The following is a 21,471-nucleotide window of genomic DNA, read 5'->3' as shown; positions in this document are numbered from 1 at the left end:
TTTTGCTTTTGCTTCATTTTCATGACAAAACCTAAATGGTACCAGGAAACTGTAGCAGTACAAAAAACCTATAACTCTCATAGTTGTGTAATATTAAAAATAACGAAGAATTTCATTGGCTTTGACCAAAGTTAAGGAAAAGAGCAGAAAACCAAGTTAAATACCAAAAGGAATACATACTGTTTGTGTCCAGAAAGGTTCATGTGGTATTTTCCTTCAGGATAAGGCCATGACTCAGCAGAATAGCATTATTCAGGGCAGGGTGGAGAGAGCACCTTCTCTCATATCTATCTCTCATATCTATCTCTCATATCTATCTCTCATATCTATCTCTCTATCTCTCATATCTATCTATCTCTCATATCTCATATCTCTCATATCTATCTCTCATATCTATCCCACCTTGATGGGATGGGTGGATGTAGGGCTTTTAAAGCCCTGTTTCTTTGACAGGAATAAAACAAGTGCAACAACCTTACTGGCTCATCAAGAGAGAACTTCAGCACCCAAGGTCACTCAGGCACTATCAGAACCACAATCTCACAGCACCACTATCTCAAGGTGTCCATGCAGAGACTTAACAAGAACTCCACCTTCAAATCCTTTATTCCCCTGGCTTTTTCAACTTGATTGTTTTAGGACTCTGTGCCTCAAAATAGCACCCAGAAACTGTTTTTAAACATGGCCTTAAATCCCTTTGTTAATATGTGAAGTTGTCAGGGGAATGGTCTGTTGCTAAACTAGTTCTGTCTCCTGTCTTCCTTGAATTTTTTAAAAACTGATTTGAAATGTCAGGTGTGAAATACCTCTTCAGACAAGTCAGACACAGGCAACACAAACACAGGCAATACACTCCCTGCTTTCCACACAAGCTCCAGTCTGCAGGTGTCCTTGCAGGGACCCTGAAAGACCATCCAGCATGGCTGGACCCACAGTTTGTCATGTTTTTGAAGGCAGATTTTGAAAATGAAGCCTCTCATACCATGTTTTTTAATATAAGCATCTCTGAGTATGAAAATACAAATTCCGAACTGCACATATAGATTATTTACATATTCTCATGGTTTTAATTGCCCTTTTGAATATGTCTCAAGAGTTTGTAAAAATAAGCAGCTTCATGAGGAAAAACTATCATACTGGTAATTCCTCAGAACTAGAAGCAAGACTTTCAAAACCCATTCAAGTGTGAACGTGTTGGAATTTTGCTTGGTTGCTAAATAGGTATTGAAGAGAACTCTACCTTAAACCCCCAGAACATAACGAGATTTTTAAATCATAGCTTTGCCTTGTTTCATAGATACTACACTAAAGAAATGATGTGACTGTTTTATTCTACTACAAAAACTCTACCCATGCCAGATTATCATTTTCTGTTACCCAACATCAGCAACTTGCTGTTTTCCCTTGACTACCCATGACAGAGCATCCTGATTCCCATGTGTTCCACCTGCCTTCCAATTACAGCATCTTCCAGTCTGTAAATTGAGCCCATGAAATAGTTCCAGCTTCTTTTCACAAGGCAACATAAAAACATGCAGCAGCATTCTTCCATTCCTACCAAGAAACTGAGAAAACAATTCAGGATTTCTGGATGTCACGTTGAGGTTTTGTTGCTGAATGGACAGAGTGTGTTCCGTCCATGATAACTGACCATAATTTTCCCTAGAAAAACATTTGGACTAAATGATTAAATAATGTGATTATATATTCAAAAAACAAGCATTGCTACCACCTTTCCAAAAGCAAAACCACAGGAGAGTCTGCAGTAAAGCTCAGTACTTCCAGTGCATTTGCCAACTACTGCTAAAATATATCAGCATTACTTCTTACTCCACTGGCAGAGCAGAGCATCTCATTTTCTGTGCTTCAGTTGTTGTGTAAATATGAGGGAGAGTCAGATACTCAGCAGTCAAATTAAGGTGTGTTCTAATGTCCTGTGAACTGGCAGGGAATTGGGGCATCCTTATCATTTCCAGTTTCCAGGTAACTTCACCCTGTCCATTAACAAGTCATTTAAACCCAGCTGTGTTCTTTCTCCCTACCTCTTTAATTTCAAGCCAGAAAGGTGCTGTTCTCTTCCAGGCCAGAAAACTGCCTTTCAGCAGCTCAGAAGAGAGAACCTCCTAAGACTTCTTCACCCTGAGAAATTCATCCTGGCACATTATATTACATCAGGAGTTCTAAGGGCTTTTCTCCTGGGACTACAAATCCTTGGTTGGCCAGGCCTAACTCTTCCATTTTAGGAGAGCTCTAAGCACTCATCCTACTCCACAAATTTAATGTAAATCGGTATGGTAAAAATTCCACAGTGTTAACCTGCTTGAATTTAGAAAAGCAGATGCACTTGGAAGGCTTCTTTACCTTTAAAAATATGGTTTCTCAGTGAGTGAGCTCTCCAGATTTTTTTTTAGCCCTGAATGTTTTTTTTCCTGTACTAGATTTATTTCAACATACCTATATAAGCACATGTTCAGATATATAACAGAGAGAGATATTTTAGCAATTAAAATTGTTTTATACCTCAAATGTCTGGATTTGGTAAAAATAAAATGAAGCTTCAAAAGTAGCACAGAACATCACAACCTCTTGAGTATTCACTGCTTCCTTCCTCAGCTGGAGGTGGGCAGATGCTCTTCCAAAGCCAGTGTTATCTGGAAATCCCTCCTTAGTGAAAGGCCAGTGGAATGCAACCTGAGTTTTGGACTCAAAAAGGAGATCAAAGCCAGGCCTGGTTCCTCAAAGGGAAAAAGGTGAGGAGCTGGCTGTGCGTGAGAGGAATTGCTGACTCTGATCAGGCTTTGAGACACTGGGAAAAACTGAAATTGAAGAAAACCAGCATGACATACTCAAGCTAATTTTCTTCAGAGGCCATTAAAATTCCTTCAGAACATCCTTAAGAAGAGACTCCTTGATTTTTTGTGACCTTTTGAATAGAAAACCATACCCAGCCTTTAGAAGTTTATCAAGAGTCTCTGAACAGCTGTGCTTAAAAAATACATGAGACAAACAAAAATCTGTCTTTAGACTAAGGACTGTGCAGGTCCAGTACAAAACCTTTAGCAAACCTGAAAAGCTTTTCAAAAGCTTATTTGTCACGGAGACAAAAGCAACTACACTGTAACCAAGAACTGAGTAGGGAAAAAATAAGGGTATTTAGATCCCATCTGCTCTGTGGGCATTAGGAACTACAGTCATCTAATATTTTCTGTTGACTCCTACAAGATGCAAAAATCTTGCAAGCCAGTGGCATCACCACAGCTATTAAAAAAGACTGTTTTCTTAAATTCCACTTGCAGCATTCCTGCAATTACTCGGAAAAAAAAATGCTTTTAAGGACGACAGGAGTGAGATCACATCTTGGGGCACATCTGTGAACGGTGGGATTCAAAGAAGAGCAAATGCAAGGGAACAGCCTGGTGCTCTGATGAAGTAACCTGTGAGCAGCGAGGTTAGAATGGAAAGTATCCCCTCTGAGATACTGCTAAGCTGCAATTAAAAGCTGCTGGTTAGGATGATCCTCATTTGCTTTAGTATTGGTCAAAGCAGAATGTGCTTTAAAGCAATAAATACCAACCCTGACAAATATTAACCTTTATTATTAGTGGCTAGTGATAATAAAAGGTTTATTTATACACTGTGCCGTTGCCATTTCCTGAATTAAAGTTGAAAATTACTTTTTACGATTTAATTGGTAAATAGCATTTGAAAAGGTTCAAACTGCAGTGTTTAAATAGGAGCAGCCTGCACAGTGTTTGCCTCTCTGGTCCCTTGGAATTTGAACTCCTTATCACTTCATCTGTGTGAGATCCTTATCTCTCCATCCCTATTTGAGAGGGAAGGAGTCTTTTCCCACGGCTGTAAAATGCCATTTCTCTTGTCCTTGAAGAAAATAACATTGGAATCCTTGAAATCAATGTTTATTTTTTCCTTCAGTGGCTGAGGAAAAGAAGGATTGCTGGTAGAATTGCAACTCCTTTAATAAGTTTACCAAGGCATTCCAAAAAGATTAACCCTTAAAATTAGACCATAAATGAAAATGCTTTCCTATTTTATAAGGAAACACAGACTAGTTAAGGTCAAGTCACTGCAGAGACTTTGGTCACCTCTTGAACAGGTGGGAACTCTCCAGATCCACATTCCAGGTTAACTAAAGAAGCCAACTGCTTAGGCAAAAACTCAAACACCATATTTTCAATGTTGCCCCTATTGTCTCTGAAGATACAAAAGTGGAATAAAGATCTGATGCAGAAAGAAAAGGCAAGCAAAACATCTGCACAAAAAACCCAAAGATCGTTACACCAAATAAAAAAAAAAATCCTAAGCAAAACTTTACTTAACACAGCATTAAAGATGACATATTCCATTATCTTTTCATCAAAATTACATATGTGTTTTTTCCTCTTTTTGTTGGCCTGGAAATTCCAGGGTAGACTTAATGTGATGCTTCATTTTGAGGTCAAAGTCAGCCCCATAATATGACCCCCCCCTTCTTTTTTTCTTTTTTGACATTAACTATTTCAATAGTCTCTGTGTGGCATTTCAGGAATGATAAACAGATTATAAATCTTCATTTCAAAATTATCAGCTGTAGAGAACACAGAAGTACATGACATAATATCCAACCCCAAACGAGGGAGCTGAAGTTGAAGGATATGAAAACATTATCTTATTTAACCCTATGTCAGAATTGCAATGAAAAATATTGTCAAAGTCCTTGTAAAAGATGCAAAAAAAGAAATAAATACCTGCCTTTTCATATGCTTGTACTAAGACTATAATTTTAACATGTTTTATTATCTTTACCTGCAGGGGGGAAAAAAAAAAAGAACTTTTATCTGACCATTTTTCGTGTGGTAATTTTTCAACAAGAAGTTATTTAAGATGGAAGAGCTTCTCTTGTAGCTTAACCCTATTCTTGTGAGAATTAAACAAAAAAAACCCCAAAGACGAGAAAAAGACAGTGACTAAAAAATACACCTCTGGGTTTTTTTTCAGTCCTGGCTTTACTCTGCAGCCTCAGCCTTGGAGAAAGACATTCCCAGTGCAGTCTGACTCAGCCACCCCAAAACACAGCAAACATAAACAAGTGTTTCACATGTTCTCAGAGTCCATTTTTAGTCACAGATTTACATCATCACTGCAGAGGGAATTCCTGGTGATCAAGCCTGTGTGCTTAAACAGGCTAAACAAAAAAAAAAAAGTGAGCAAAACAACTGTCAAACCGTGCTCGGGATAGTTTTGTTTGGTCTTGTTTCCAGCCCTGTACTATAACAAATGTTAACATCAGCGATCAATACCACAACATCTCTTAGCTTTTAACACTTGATGTTAATTGAAAAGAGTCAGCTGCGGTTCCAGGGGGTGGATCAGGACTTAGTGATTTGAATGTCACACAGCAAAGGAGCTGTCTGTACAACTACGTTGCTAAAAACAAATGATTAACACAATTAAGGGGTGGTTTTGCAAATATTTTAGGGATGATTAGCTCGAAGAAGTTACCTTATTCCAGAATGCAGGATAACAGCACTTTTTTTCCTGGATATACAACTGTATAGAAATAGAGAATGGCATTTTTCATTAAAGCAAGGTTTTAAAATATTTACAGAAATGGAAAATAATTGTAACTGCAAGCAAAGGGAACACAAGGTGCCCACTCAGCTGCCTCAGGTTAATGAAAAACATTTCTGCTCACACTTCTCTACTGTCTCAAGATAAAAACGTCAACTATTTTTATAGGATGCAACCAACATCTGGACAGATGGTTTTAATACACCCATAAAAGGACAATTGCTTCAAGATCGCCTTTCCAAAGCATTTCTAAATTAGCAACTGCTTGGTATAAGGATTATCAAAATAGACCCTCCAAATGTTCACTCTCACTCTGTGACACACCAGGCACTGGATAAACATTCTCACAAACGGAACAAAGATGGTTTTTCTTTTTTTTAAAGATAAACTAATTGGGCTGTGGGTTTACCTGGGGTTCCTATCTCAAAGCTTTTTGTCCGAGAATGGGTTTAATGATTGTCTTTTATAACCTTTGTACTTAATCTGCTGCTGCTTCTGCAGATTCTGGCTTCAGACTCGGCCGTGCCTTGCTGTGTAACTGCCTGGGAAATCTGATGGGAGAAACATCCTAAGACAAAGATTCCTGGACCCGAGTAACAGCAAACAAATATAAATAAATAAGGTAAGCAAACCCAAGAATTGCTAAAGGTGATCATTGAAACATGACTTTAAAGAGGGAATTTGGGCACAAAGCTGTAAAGAAGTTCAGTGACCCAAGCCCTGCATTCCTCATGTGGGCAATTTTCTATCATAGGTTTAGTCTTAAAGTTAGATTTATTATTATTTTTTTTTAAATCTTTGATTCAAAACATAAACTCGATGTCTTTATAGCCCAAATTTTCCTGAGGACCAACAATAATGAGATAGGTGTTCTGTCAATTTAAAATGCTACAGTTTTTGTAGCCAATTACTACTTTATTTCCAAAACCACTCCAGCTTAAGTTGCCTAATTTTTTCTGAATTACTGTCTGTATAACTGCTAAATGATCTTCAACATTCACATTCTAGCAAATATAGTTGTAATGTCTTAGGAGAGAAGAGACTTTTGACTGAATCCACTTTGGAGACTCAGGACCTGACCTGATGCATTTCCTTCACTATCTCCGGTTGTATTTCAGACAAATACAAGGACAAACAAGCAAAACCCTCAGCGAAAAAAAAAATCACAAATTTAAATTTGAAAAGTTCGTTCTAACAAACATTGCATTCTAATTCTATACAGGACAAATTCTAATTCTAATTCTATACAGGACAAAACACTGAGTGCAAAGAGCTGCTAATTAGAGAATTACAGCAGCCCACACTTGGTTTAGCAGATCCTTGCATCTCCAAGGAACCGAGACAAGGCCTAATTTAATGAAGATCAGAAAGAAGAGCTCCTAGATAAGAAGCACACCAGCTTTTGGGAGAAAGATAAAATCTGACTGGACCGCTGGAGGAATTCAAGGAAGGACTGGCTATAAAAGCGAGATCATTCCAGTGAGGATCATTCCTGGAAACTGGATGTAACCTGACACAGATATTCCCTGCCAGGTGAGTGTGAGGAAAATCCTCACTGGATTCCATCGTTGGATGGAAGTCCTTTTGCCTCTGAGTGTGTGCTTTTTTTTTATTTTAATTTTCCGGCAATATTTTACCTCCAGTATTTTGGACCCAGATGTATCAGCAAAACTCAAGCAAACAATGTGCTGGAGTTGAGAATTTTGGTTTTATTTCCTTAGAGATTTCAACAAGAAAAACCAAATGGGTGAAGAAGGCTTGAGGAAAAGAAAAGGAGAGGACAAAGGGGACAAACAATCCATTCAGAGTCATGAACCCCAAAGGACGAACCTACAAAAACAGGCAAAACTTTTTCTTTTCCCTCTTTGGTCCGCGTATGAGGGGCTGGCAGAGGGAGGCAGAAGTGGGTATTTGTGCACAAAAACCACAACTATGTCCCAGTTTAGCAACGATGTGCTAATATCTCAACTGGTTGGTTTACATTTCCAGAAACTGCTAATTACTGTAGTTAAAAAGCCGTGATATAAACCAATAGAAAACTAACAATATGTTTTTAAGTCTTTGAAGTTATCAGATAGAATAACAATTCGAAGCTGGTCAACTGAGGCACTTCATAAACTTTTATTTTTTTCCCCCGCGTAGTTCTCAGGGGTTGCAGTGGGTTGCTCAGCTCATTGTTTCTGAACATTTCTTGGTGTATACTAAGAAACATTCAGAAATAGGCACTGGTACTCAAAGACAAGTGAAAATCTGTCTCCTCCAAAAAATTAGAGATGCTTTAGACAATAGTTGTGTCACTTGCTCTCAGGAGGGGGTGGAATTCCTCTTTAAATTTAAGTATTGGTGCCAAGACTGGAAAAAATACTGATGTTATTAGAGTAGCCATAATATCAGGAAAAAAATAAGTAGCCTGTGGCACTTGTTTTAGCAGAACATGCCTCAGGTTTCAGTGGTTTCATGTAACGTGAAACAAAATCAGAACATGGTCTTATCACCACCTATCAGTATGGAGATAACTCCTGTGCAAAAATACCTAAAGCAAGGAGAAGAGAACAACTGCTAAACGACAAAAAAGGGACTCCATCCATAAAAGACAATTTCTGAAGCTTAGAAAATTCAGAATTCCTCAACTGCTCATAAAAGAATTTCGGTGTTTAATCAGAGAGGAAAGGGGAAGTTCACCTGTACAAGGTTTGATTTGAGACCCAATGCAAAAGACAGTTTAATAAAGGAAATACACAGGCAGGCAAAATACAAAGAGGTGTTCTTTTGAAAACAGCAGGGGTAGGCCACATGGGCATCTTGGAAGGAAGAGTGAAACTTCACAAAATAGTTTAATAAATTTCTTTCTAGAACTTACATGTTAAAAACTGATAAAAATAAGTCAGTAATGACAATTACTGTAGTTCTCTGCTACTGAACTAGAAATGACTTACAGAAAACGTCTGGTTTCATTTCCAGGTGGGCCTCATCAGCGGGATCTGTATGATTGTGGGGACAATTATCGGGTCAGGTATCTTTGTTTCTCCCAAATCAGTCCTTGCCAATGTTGACGCTGTGGGTCCTTGTTTGACCGTCTGGGCAGCCTGTGGAGTTCTGGCAACATTAGGTAAAGGAGTCAACAGAGAATCTGAATCTTTGCCTAAATCTTTATGTCTACTGCTTCTGCAGACTACTGTCATTTCACAAATTAGCTAAAATCAATGAAATACTGATGTATATATGCATAGCAGCACTGGGCCATAAATTTAAAATGTGCTGTTTATAAAAGATAAATTAAGTTTTTAAAATTGCAAATTGCACTCTCAGTTTATTTTGAAATCAACTTTTAATTTTGCTGGCTCCATCCACTGACTGTAATACAGAGAATACTCTTCTACTTAAATCACTGTCAAAATGTGACATTTCCTGGCAGTCACCTGGGTGCTTCTGCTGGTTTTCTACTTGTGTAATTCTAATTCTATTATCTGGAAATTTAGACTAAGCACCTCCAAATATTTCAAGAAGTAAAACATTGAGCAATGTATCAGGGGACACAGCACAGATAAAAACCTTAATGCAGGATGCCAGATACAGCAATAGATCTGGAAGTGTCCCTGTACTTTAATGATGAGCTTAGCAGACGTGTTGCTTCAAAACTGTGCAGCAAGTCTGTTTTTTTCAGGTTTCCAAAAGGAATGTCAGCAAGTGCTGTTCTCACTTAAATGCTTCTTGCAGTGTTGGTTTCTTAAACAGAAATCTAATATGAAATCTAATATGAAATGAGAACGTTTGTGCTGGTTTTGGCCAAGTCTTAAACACCAGTAGTAGGAATTTTTTGACTGTATCTTATTAATTTCAGGGTATTTTTTCCAATTGCTCACAAGTAATTAAAATTTGATTTTTGCACATACAGTAAAATATACAGAAACATGAAGAGGGTAATGATGCACTGTAGATATCAATTTCCTTAACTTTTCTAGCTGTTAAAAAGTGATCATCTGATCTAGCCAGTCACAGGTTACAAAGGGCACGACCTCAACCTGCTCTTCTCCTTGCTCAGGTGCACTTTGCTATGCGGAGCTCGGAACCATGATCACAAAATCTGGAGGGGAATATCCTTACCTTATGGAGGCATTTGGCCCCATTCCAGCATTCCTGTTTTCCTGGACGAGTTTACTGGTCACCAAACCCAGCTCCTTTGCCATCATTTGTCTCAGCTTTGCAGAATATGCCTCAACTCCTTTTTACCCAGGCTGTGATCCGCCCCAGGCTGTCGTCAAGTGTCTTGCAGCAGCAGCCATTGGTAAGAGTCCCACTGTTTAAAGACATCATCATCAATCATCATCATGGCCAGGCTTTGCAAATGAAGATTTGGGAAGGGCTCTATCCATATTTGTTACAAGCACGTGTGTGGCTCAAAAGGCCAATATGAGATAGACCCGTCTGGTTGCAAAAGGCACAGCAGAAAGACTCCTCAGGTGGTAAATTCTGCAAGACACGATTCTTTCTGTGTTGTCTTTTCTCCTCCAGGGTGATCCTGCTGCATTCTCAAAGGAGACAGCAGCGTTATAGATGGGGTGTCTGCAGACCTCCCCATTGGAGGCCAGAGTAGACCAGTTCTGGTGATCAATATGGCCAAGGCTGAGATGTTGTTTCAGGCAGTCCTTGTATCTCCTCTTTGGGGCTCCTCTCTTGGGGCAGCCGGTGGCAAGTTCCCCATAGAGCAGGATCTTAGGGAGGGGGTGGTTGGTCCTTCATCCTGGAGACATGCCCTGCCCAGCACAGCTGTGTTCTCATCAACATGGCCTCAATACTTGTGACTGCTGCTTGTTCTAGAACAGACACATAGTCTGTTCTATTGGTCACATCATCTGACCAGTGGATGTTTAGGATTGTACAGAGGCAGCGTTGATGGAGCGTTCTGGGAGTCGCAGGTGGTGGTGGTAGATGACCCATGATTCAGATCCATATAAGAGAGTAGACAGCACTATGGCTCTGTAAACACTGATCTTGGTGCTTTTCTTCAAGTGTTTATTTCACCAAACTCTTTTATGAAGCTTTCCAAAGGCACTGTATGCCTTTGCTAACCTGTTGTCTGTCTCTCTGTCAATCTCACCATCCGAGGAGATGAGGCTGCCTAGGGAATTAAACTGCTGAACTGATTTGAGCTCTGAGTGGCCAATGGTGATATGGGGATGATGGAAGACTTCCTGAGGTGCAGGTTGATGGAGAACTTCTGTCTTCTTTAAGCTGACTTCCAGCCCAAAGAGCTCAGCAGCCTCAGCAAAGAAGGATGTTAAATGCTGCAGAGCTGCTTCTGTGTGGGCAACAAGGGCGGCGTCATCAGCATAAAGCAGCTCCTGGACAAGGTGGTTTAAGGTCTTAGTATGATATGTCTTTTAAAGACATATAGATATGTCTTTAAAGACATATGATATGTCTTTTAAAGACATATCAGACCCAAAATTGCACAATGACTTGTGTTTGCACATCAGCGCCCTGAGACCTCCTGAGCTTCACCTTCACAGAGACACCAGAAATCTTTAAGGCACAGTATAGTCAGTCCTTTCCATAATAACTGATTCAACAACATATAAAAAGGGTAGGTTTAAAAATGGTTTGCTCCCAGTACAAGGGTTTTTTTATTCTTTTTTAAAGATAGATACAGCTGTATAATGAATGCTTACCTGTAGCAGAAAAGGAAGAAATAATAAGCTATTTCTGTACTTATCAGAATGCTGTGCAGCTTCAATGTATTTTTTTGTTAAGGGTACTCTCAAAATCTAATTCAGAAAAGTGTTTTTCCTCACTATTTTACAAGTTATCCAAACACAGTATGTTAAAAACTCTATATAATATAGTCAGAGTGTGAGGAAAAAGCAGTACAGTATTGAAGGAGGGGGGTGTGTTTTGGGTTAAAGAGGCAACCTTCCTTTCAATTTTGACATATTTAATGCAAAAATTCCTCATTTTATTTCTTTTAGTGGTGATTACAATTGTGAATTCACTGAGTGTGAAGCTGGGAAGTTACCTCCAGAATTTTCTCACGGCTGCTAAAATGATCATTGTCACAATCATTATTGTAAGTGGCATTGTTCTCCTTGCACAAGGTAATCAAATATACATTCCTTGAAAAAATTAATTTAGCTTCTGCTGTGAGCATTAATAAATTCCCCACTAGTGGAAGTGGCACAGTAATAAGGCACAGCCCTGAATCTCTTTACTCAGGGTTTTAGTTCTGCATCTCTTGGTAATTTCTCTTAGAGAAGGGGGTTGGGTGGGAAATGCCACACTACAGATCAATTAACACCTTCTGGTATTCTAACAGTGAGAAGTTTAAAAACATGAGAAAGATAATGGAATATTTCTTCATCTGATGGGGATTACAAGAATTAGTTTCAACACTGACCCATAATCTACATCTTATTTGCAGGAAAAACTGAAAACTTCAAAGATTCTTTCAAGGACAGTAAAATTTCTGTCAGCTCTATCAGTCTGGCATTTTACAATGGACTCTGGGCATATGATGGATGGTGAGGAATCTTTACCAGCCTTGACAGTTACAGCTTACCAGCCTTTAACCAGTTCACTCTCTCCCCATTGAACTCTGGAAAAGTTAACATCTGACTTGTTATTAAGAAGCTCATGGTGAATTTTGGAAAAACAACACCACTGGTTACAAACCATCAAAACCTCCACCCCCTTTTATTAGGGAAAGAAATTATTCTGAAATTATTCCTGAAAGGACCTACTGCTTTATACTTCATACTTTAGTAATGAGAGAAATATAACCCAATTTAGTTCCATTGTCTCGGGCAAAATAGCTTTCCCTACAGGTTACCCCACCAAATTCCATTTCTTGGGAAATATCTGGTGGTGTTTGATTAGTACAAGAGCACATAGAAAAGAACATTGTATCAGAAGTCATAAGGCTCAACTTGCAGATCTTTTCTTAGGGAATGTCAGTTGGCCCAGGGCTCTGTTGGCACAAATCCATTAATGCTATTCTTAAATGTTCAAACTGCAAAAATCTGCATATAGGTCTGTAGTTTGGAAGGAATATATATATATATAATATATCTTATATATATAAGATATATTTTAATATATATATTATACTATTGACTTTTATATATATATATATATATGTATCTTGACTTACACCTAAACGAGTCCCACTTAAAAGCTTTTAAAACTGAATTTATTTTTAAATAGATGACTCTTTTGGGTTCTATTTCCAAACTTGAGTGTCTCAACTCAGGCGTTTAAGTCTCCTAATTCAGACATTCATGTGGACTTTTTGAGGAGGAAAGAAGCTGGTGCCTAAATAATGATTTGCATGGCACTAACATTTGAAAATCTACCTTTTGAACCGTAAAAACCATTTCTTCACATTTTTAGAGTAGAGGAGTAAAAATCTTGTTTCAATCTGGTCTACATGCTGTGGCAAAAATGACTATTTGGAAATTAAAATTCAGATAGGTGTGATCCTTAAAGAGGTTTTCCTTAAAGCCAGTTTTCTAAAGACAGGATGATGAAATATCAGCAGATTTGCTTCACCCCTTGCCCTCAGCACCCTTGTGGTTTTATTTGAAAAGACTCAGGTACTGCAAAGCTTGAAGTTAAAAGGCAACCTTGTAAATCTGAGATTTCTGCCAAATTTTCCTTTCATTATTTGGGGATATTTTATCCAATATCTCAAAATCTCGGAGATAATGGAGACAGACATGGTGAACCAAGAGGCTGGCATTTGGATGAGAAGCTCACATAGGTTTTGTCCTGCAGTTTTCCCACTTAAAAAGATTGGTTATAGTGGTTCGGGATTTTTTTTTTAACCGAAAAGGTAAAAAGCAATAACATAAATTAACACCTGACCTCAGAGTATAGAAGTATTTAAACAACAAACTGCTAAGATATGAATGTTTTTCCTTCCAGGAATCAACTCAATTACATCACAGAAGAACTTCAAAATCCTTACAGGTAGGAGAGCACTGTTTCTATTGGCAAAATTCAAACACTTAATATTTTTCTACAAGCAAGCATATACCTTGGGTTGTTTTTTAAAAAAGCAGCAATTATTCAAGGTTTGAGCACAAACAGACAAAGCTAATTTGCACGTATTTCAGGCTTTGTATTTCTGCATAAATTTATATTTTTATAACCCTGATTTCCGTAGCTCTGCAGTAAAAAAAAAATAAATGTAAATACACCTAAAGAGCATATATGGCAGAGTCCACAGTGTACTATGACAACTCTAGAAATGATACAGCAATGCTGATGGGGTCTTACTTTTGCATTCTTTAGAAATCTACCGCTCTCTATAATTATTGGGATCCCCTTGGTGACAGTTTGTTACGTTCTGATCAACATTTCCTATTTCACCGTCATGACTTCAACAGAACTGCTGCAGTCCCAGGCAGTTGCTGTGGTAAGCCACTTTATTTTGTGACAGAGCATCTCAAGAGGGCTGGTGTGCATCATGAAGCTCCTGCAAATCATGAAGCTCCTCCTTAGGAACCTGGAATTCTTCTTAAGCTACACTTAATTTCAGTCTGAGCTATCAGTGTCACCTTCCCCCCCATCCCTTATTTACTGTCATTTCTTACTCTTAACATTTCAGTAATGCTTAATTTCTACAGTAGTTCTGTCATATCCCAACGGGGGAAAAAAAAAAGAGGCAGCAAAATACTGCAGTGTTCAGCTAAGGTTTTGTAAACAGTGCAGCTCAGAGGGCTTTGCACAGGCATCAAAGAATGGAAAGAGAAATAACATCTGACAGTTGCTTTGCCCTTTTCAGCGTTTTCAGGATTTCTGAGAAAGAAGCACATGCCAAATGACAGTAGATCAAAGTTTGTTGTTCTGGAGATAACAGCAAATAGTCCATAATTCACTTTCACCTTATTCTTTTTGTTGTTGTTTTTGTTTGTTTGTTTTTGTTTTTTTTTTCCCTTAACAAATCTGAAAGATACAATTTTTACCTTATTGCAAGACATACTGTTATAGGTAAAATTAAAGATGACGTAGATTTCTGAAATCCTAAAAAAAAAAATACACCTGTCCCCTCACTTCCACTCAGTAAATTTTCCGTGGGACACCTGTCTCTGAAGCAGCTGTTGAGGTCATGCAGCAATTTTTCATGATGTTAGTTTTTGGGGAAAACAAACAGTATGTGACAAGCATGCAAAACACAGCGTGGCAGAGTGAAGTACACTAATGTTGAAATACTTAGAAATGTTTAAAAATGAAAGCTTTTCTAATTCAGATCTTCAGTATCTTGTTTGCACCAGGGGGTACAGCAATGATATCTTGTTTAAGAACCAGTCCTCTTCAGCACACCATTAAATTTACAATCTGAACAAACATCTAGCACTGAACTCATCAGATTAAACTGACAGTATCTCAGACCTGGCACTGAGCAAAAGGACAGAGAGGTCTGCACAGCTGTGAGTACCCTTTGGAACAGCACTGATGTCAGAGCTGGGCAAAAACAAAGCTCTTTTTATGCCTGACTTACTAAAAAAAAAAAAAGTTAACCACCCCCCACCTAAAAACTCAAAAACTTCCTGTCAAAAGCATTTAAATTCAAATTAATTTGCAGTAGAGCAACGTGCCTACATGAGATCTAATCTATCCTGCAGCAACAACTCCCATCCCACGGCACAGGTGACAACTCGATGCACTGAAGGACCACAGGGAGTTTGTCCCTCGCTGCTCCCCCCCAGGCTGGGGCTGTCACTGCTGCTGTTCCTCCCTCTGGAGGGGCTGCAAACACCTTGTTGGATGGACAGTGCTCTGTAGCAATGCCATCTGCCCTTTTTGGTTTTGGCAGACACAGCCCAAAGCAGGTGTCCCTCACAGCATTTCATTTCTGTACACTTTTTACATCTGTCTTCCAGTGTTTCCTGCAGGTGCTGCACCTTAAACATCATAACAACAGCACTCCACTCCATTTTATTGAGTGGTCCATGAATTAATCCAGGTCTTCATTTGGCAAAGCATTCCTTAGGAACTGCACAAAATATACAACCTGTTTTTATTAGAATGTCTAAGATACCCATTTACTTCACTCACAAAGAGGCTCCAGCATTACTGAATATACCTAAAGTATAGGTGTATATATATAGTAAACCATATATATGGTAAACCATATATCAAGTATAAATATATATTTTTTATATATATATATATATACACTATATATATATACACACGCTATATATATATATAAATAAAATATACCTCAGTATAAGGTGTTACAATGACAAAAATGGCTCATTTTAATAATTTTAATGGCTCGTTTTTATTTATAGTAAACCATATATATAGTAAACCATATATCAAGTATATATATATTTTATATATATATACACACACTACATATATATACACTATATATATATACACTATATATATATATAAAAATAAAATATACCTCAGTATAAGTTGTTACAATGATAAAAATGGCTCATTTTAATAATTTTAATGGCTCGTTTTTATATAGTAAACCATGTATATAGTAAACCATATACCAAGTATATATATATTTTATATATATATACACACACTACATATATATACACTATATATATATATATACTATATATATACACACTATATATGTATATATATATACACTCTATATATACATATATAAATAAAAGATACCTCAGTATAAGTTGTTAAAATGACAAAAATGGCTCATTTTAATCCCATATCCCAGACATTTGGAGACAGAGTCCTTTATCCAGCCTCGTGGATAGTTCCTCTCTTTGTGGCATTTTCTACAATTGGATCTGCCAATGGGACCTGTTTTACTGCAGGCAGGTAAGTTCCTGTTCTAAATATCTCCAAAGGACAGTTTTTGAAGGGTGTAAAAAGTTATACTCACATTTATGTACCCACACACATAAAGACATTCTTCCCATCCACATTATACAAAATGTAATTTGAAAATACCTGTAAATCTAGCTATGTTGTTTAGTTTTCAAAAAGAAACAGTGGCTATTCAGGTTTGACAAATTAGAAAATAAGGTCACATTCTTAATTCAAAGCAGGTATAGTACAGAAGGGTTTTGTCACCTCTGATCAATTTTAAAGAATTAAACAGTGAAAAATTACCAGTAAGAACACGACTACACCAGTAAAGATAAAGGAAACTGGAAAGAGAAGCTATTCCTTTCTATCAGTTATTCAATGCTTCCATTTACTATTTCAAATATTTTAAAATTTCAAATCCAACTGAATGCAACAGGGCTGTAAAAATCATTTGGTGACAAAAAGTTGTCAAGGTAGCTATTTGATAAGAAGCAAATGAAAAAGGAATTAGTTAATTAAAAGGGACACAGCAGTTTCCATTTCTCCAAAATAATCTTCTATTAAATGTGCGAACCAATGATTCTGAAATTAATTTCAAATTTCCTATTTTAATACTGGTTAAGATTCAGTTTCTAGTTCACTGCTTTAATACTGGCCATTTCCCTTCTTACAATCCACTGCAAACATATTTAAAAAGAAAATACTGACAAAATTATAATCAGATTGTATAGCCACACAATAAAACAAACCTGAAAATGAATGGTACTCATCCATTGTTCAGTAATGCCACGTAAAATCTGATTTTAAGTGCCAAACTAACCACTCCTCCTTGCTTTTCTTTTGGCAGACTTGTTTATGTTGCAGGCCGTGAGGGGCACACGCTGAAGGTGTTGTCTTACATCAGTGTGAAACGTTTAACACCAGCCCCTGCCATCATGTTTTATGTAAGTAGAAATTCTGAGTGCAGAGAAACTACCAACAGAAATTCTCCAGCAACACAGTTTCTTACAAGCAGTCCTGACACACATCCATGAGTATCCAGGCAAGCAAATTGGAAAAAAGACTATATTACCCCCTCCCAGCTTCTCCATTTGAATATATTCATTCCAGAACCGGATTTGAAAAATCAAAATGTTTAAGATTCAACAGCATGAAACCAAAAAGTTAAATGTATGATTACCATAAGGCAATCCTTTCCCAGGATGCTCAAAAGCAAGCTCTCACTACCCTGTTTCCTCCATGTAAGAATACACTTACATCTCACTAAAAAAAATTCTAGTCTGTAAGTATGTTTAAAAATAAATCTAGAGCATCTTGGGGTTTTTTATTTTATCTTCAGGGCATAACAAGATACATTCAACCCCAGGAACAATAAAAACCTAAAAACACATTTAGTATCTTCAAGAGAAGCAGTCAACAATAAAACAGATTAATGCGTAGAAATTATGAGTCTTTTGACTTAAAATGGAATAGGATTGCACACAAAAGCAAGCACGTGCTGGCAGGATGTGAGCACAGCCTTTAAAGGTGCTGCAACACACTCACACTCCAATGGCCGAGCAAAAGCATTCCCAGTTCACACTTTGGAACACTAAGCACCTGTAGTGACATGTAAGTAAAATTCAGCCTGGTTCTGTAATAGACTGCACTAATTTCTGTTTTCATTTTTAGGGGGCCATTGCTATTATTTATATCATTCCCGGGGACATTAACACGCTCATCAATTATTTTAGCTTTGCAGTCTGGATATTTTATGGTTTAACAGTGTTTGCACTCATTGTCATGAGGTTTACAAGGAAGGAACTTGAAAGGCCTATCAGGGTAAGTTCATCATTCCACGTGGCTTTTCCTCCACTCCCATAAATGCTGTAGATGAACTCATTCTAATATATTTAAACAGCACCCTTGGGCAGACTCCTTGTCTTTTTATCCCCTCACCTGAAACACAGCCATTTATTTGTAGTTATTCATCAGGACAAAGCTCATAAGAGCTGAGGAAAGAGTGCATTATGTTGATTTTCACTTGCACAAACCACGGGGCACAAGCCAAATTTCCAGGAATGGGAACCTGCAGTCTGCAGACTACACTGCAAGAGTATCCCAAATAAGAGCTTGGGTCATTCCACTGGAGTTTGGTCCCAGATTCATTAAAATGCAAATTTTTACACTGCAATTGGCAATATTGACAAAGAGATCTTAGCGAGTGATTTAGCAGAAGCGTTTTCTCCATCCATATTCTTGCTACTCTTTCAACTGCCCCATCTGATTCTAGAAATTTTAAAAGTTAAAAAAAAAGGCAATCAAAATATTCTGTCATACAGGCAGCTTCTGTCAGACCAGCCAAAGAGTGGAGAAGTGACTGTGTGTTCTGTGCCTTGCAGGTGCCCATCATCATTCCTGTCATAGTGACTCTGGTCTCCATTGTCCTGGTGTTGGCACCAATCATCAGTGCACCTGAACTGGCCTATTTGTACTGTATTTTATTTATACTCAGTGGACTCATAGTTTATGCACTTTTTGTTCATTTTAAATTCAGCTGGGCCCAGAAAATATCAAGTAAGTACATACCTCAGGTAGGCAGCTCCAAACTCAAGAGTACATCTGCTAAGCTCGAGGTTAATTACTGTGATGAAGCTCCTTGTCTGGTCCTGGGAAGGGAAGGAATTTCCCAAATGTGTATTGAGCTTTACTGAAGACTCTATTTTACTCCTTCCTGTGAAAGAAAAGGGATGTCTGACTTGAGGAGAAATTAAATTTAATTCACAAAAAGGCAACACAGCACTGTAGTAGCACAAAGAAACTGAATTTTAAAGTTAACAGAACTATTCTGTCTGTGAAGTTGGTTTTCTGGTTATCTGTGTTTCAAAACATTGCTTTAGCCATGAGCTAGAGATTAGCAGACACAAATTCTGATGCTGCCAAAGAGAGTTTTTATTATACTTACTGAAGTAAATGTTAACAGCATTAAGATAAAAGAATAATCACAGTGCTGAGTACAGTGAAAGCTGCAAGAACCCAGTGACTGTTATAAACTGATTTTGCTTAGTCTCCAGAAAAACTCCTTGTAATTATTTCAGGGAAACCAGGATACACAGGTAAGAGGTTAACTGGAACTGACTGAATAGAACAGGATTAGTAGTTCTACAGACATTCAAAAAAACCCATCAGCTGTCTCTCCCCTCCCCTGGGATTACTAATTATAATGCACTTATGCAATTAGAAGCATTGTACTCTAGTAAGAGCAAGTTTGGAAACCTGGAATGCTGTAGTTTGGATCTTAAGACTATTTTTATTCCCCAGCTGTTATTTTTTAAGTTTGAAATAGGAATGAAAAAGGACAACTGCTTGGAAGGATAATTTTCTCACTCAGTAGTCTGAATTGAGATATTGTTCTCTCTCATAAAGCCTCTAACAATAACTTTTTTCCTCAGATCCCATCACTATGCACCTCCAGATGCTTTTGGAAGTTGTTCCACCAGAGGAAGTTGCCACATGAAATATTTTCTTCCTACCAGGTTGCTTTTAAGTGCTGTACTGGTTGAAGTAGATTTGATTTAGTTTGGCAGATATATATATATATATATATATATATGTATATATACTTGCTAAGTTGTTATGTTCATACTGGTGTGTTATTTTTGCAACCCTTTAGTACTTGAAAACATTAAATATATATAATAAAAAAAGATTTCTAAGACAGGTTACAGTGTCCAGCAAAGCTGTTTCCATTGTTTGCTAGTATGTTATAGTGTCTTGTTTTCTGCATGAAAATTACTCAAAATACACAAGCGGAACTTTTCAATTATGAAGGTGGCAAAACTTAGCAGCAACAGTGTCGAGATGCTTTTGATGACACTATGAAAAAACCAACACAGCTCTTATTAACAGCATCACAGAAAGCACAGATATCACATCAGAGCTGCTCTGTCCTCAGGTTCTCAGACCAGCTGTCAAAAAGTTAAAGGCTGGGAAAGTGGGAATCAAGTAAAAATGTAAAGCACAGTTGTCAGAAGCACAGATTCATGGGTTTGTTTGTTTTTAGTTACATTCAAACAAGATAAATCAACTAAAGCTTCATTTCTCAGGTGTGTTTTCTCAACGCCATCCGAGCTACGGAACAATTAAATGCCACAGAATTTACCCTTAGCACGAATGTGAGGTAATGATCATTGTAGAAACCCCCCACCTGGTAGCTGATGAAAATAAAATACAAGAAACAGATCCTACATTAACATATATATGTAAGCAGATTTTATGCACTTCCTTCCGAATCTTTGGCTCTTTCTCCTCCATCCACCTCGCTGGGTAACAGGTCTTCATCTCCTTTGTTATCCAAAAGCTCATCAATTCCGGGCTCCTGCTGTGCCTCTGTGGCCCCTCACCTGGTTGGCATCACCCATCCTCATGCCCTTTATTATCCCAAAGGTTGGCACTAAGTGGCCCCTTGTCTCGGGCTCCCACCCACAGTTCAATCTGCATCTCTATCTGCAGTTCAATCTGCAGTTTGCAAGCCGAGCTGCCCGGACCAAGTGTGTTCCTCAACAGTTTAGTGGCTAAAGAATAGTTACAGGAAAGCAGACACGCCACAAACACTCTTTTCTCTGCCAGCAATCATAGAAATATTCAATCAAAATGAAATAATTTTTCTTGTCTTACTAAAGTATACGCTTAAAAAAAATTGCAAGCACTCACAAAAGCGATACTTGCACATGTCAGCACAACTTTTGAATTTCTGCTAAATATTCTGGATAGTTCCCAGACCCGTGGGCAAAATCTCATTGATCCACACCTTCATCCTAGAAAGGCTGGTAACCCCGACCTTGAATTACACAACGCGATAAATGGAAACCACAGTTCTCAAATGCTCTCTCTCCAACTCAAAGCTGTTCTTTAAGTAACACTTTAAACACAGCCCTACTTATTTACACCCAGCCCTATCCCCATTTATTCGTAGGCAATTAGTTTTCTCTGCTTTTTCAAACAGGGTAATTGCTCAAGCAATTAGTAGCTCGTCCAGTCTAACAGAACCAAGATGGCAATGAAGTAACACAATCCTTGCCCTGCTCATGCAAGTGACAGCCAAAACACACATCACATCATTAGATT

General features: G+C 37.9%; 1 protein-coding gene across 1 annotated transcript; it reads left to right on the top strand.

Moving 5' to 3' along the window:
- The first annotated feature begins 48 nt into the window (after nucleotides 1–48).
- SLC7A9 (solute carrier family 7 member 9) lies at nucleotides 49–20,083 on the top strand. The gene is made up of 14 exons (XM_064671281.1): nucleotides 49–6,190; nucleotides 6,819–7,101; nucleotides 7,292–7,410; nucleotides 8,530–8,677; nucleotides 9,611–9,853; nucleotides 11,535–11,660; nucleotides 11,984–12,083; nucleotides 13,486–13,530; nucleotides 13,855–13,978; nucleotides 16,271–16,374; nucleotides 17,213–17,309; nucleotides 18,037–18,186; nucleotides 18,747–18,921; nucleotides 19,797–20,083. The coding sequence occupies exons 3-14, from the start codon at nucleotides 7,312–7,314 to the stop codon at nucleotides 19,859–19,861; spliced, it is 1,476 nt and encodes a 491-aa protein (XP_064527351.1). The 5' UTR covers nucleotides 49–6,190; nucleotides 6,819–7,101; nucleotides 7,292–7,311; the 3' UTR covers nucleotides 19,862–20,083.
- The last annotated feature ends 1,388 nt before the right edge of the window (nucleotides 20,084–21,471 follow it).

This window comes from Pseudopipra pipra, chromosome 14 (genome assembly GCF_036250125.1).
Source record: "Pseudopipra pipra isolate bDixPip1 chromosome 14, bDixPip1.hap1, whole genome shotgun sequence".
Taxonomy (NCBI): domain Eukaryota; kingdom Metazoa; phylum Chordata; class Aves; order Passeriformes; family Pipridae; genus Pseudopipra; species Pseudopipra pipra.
Note: the sequence above shows the minus strand (reverse complement) of the source record. Positions and strands in the feature narration are given on the sequence as shown.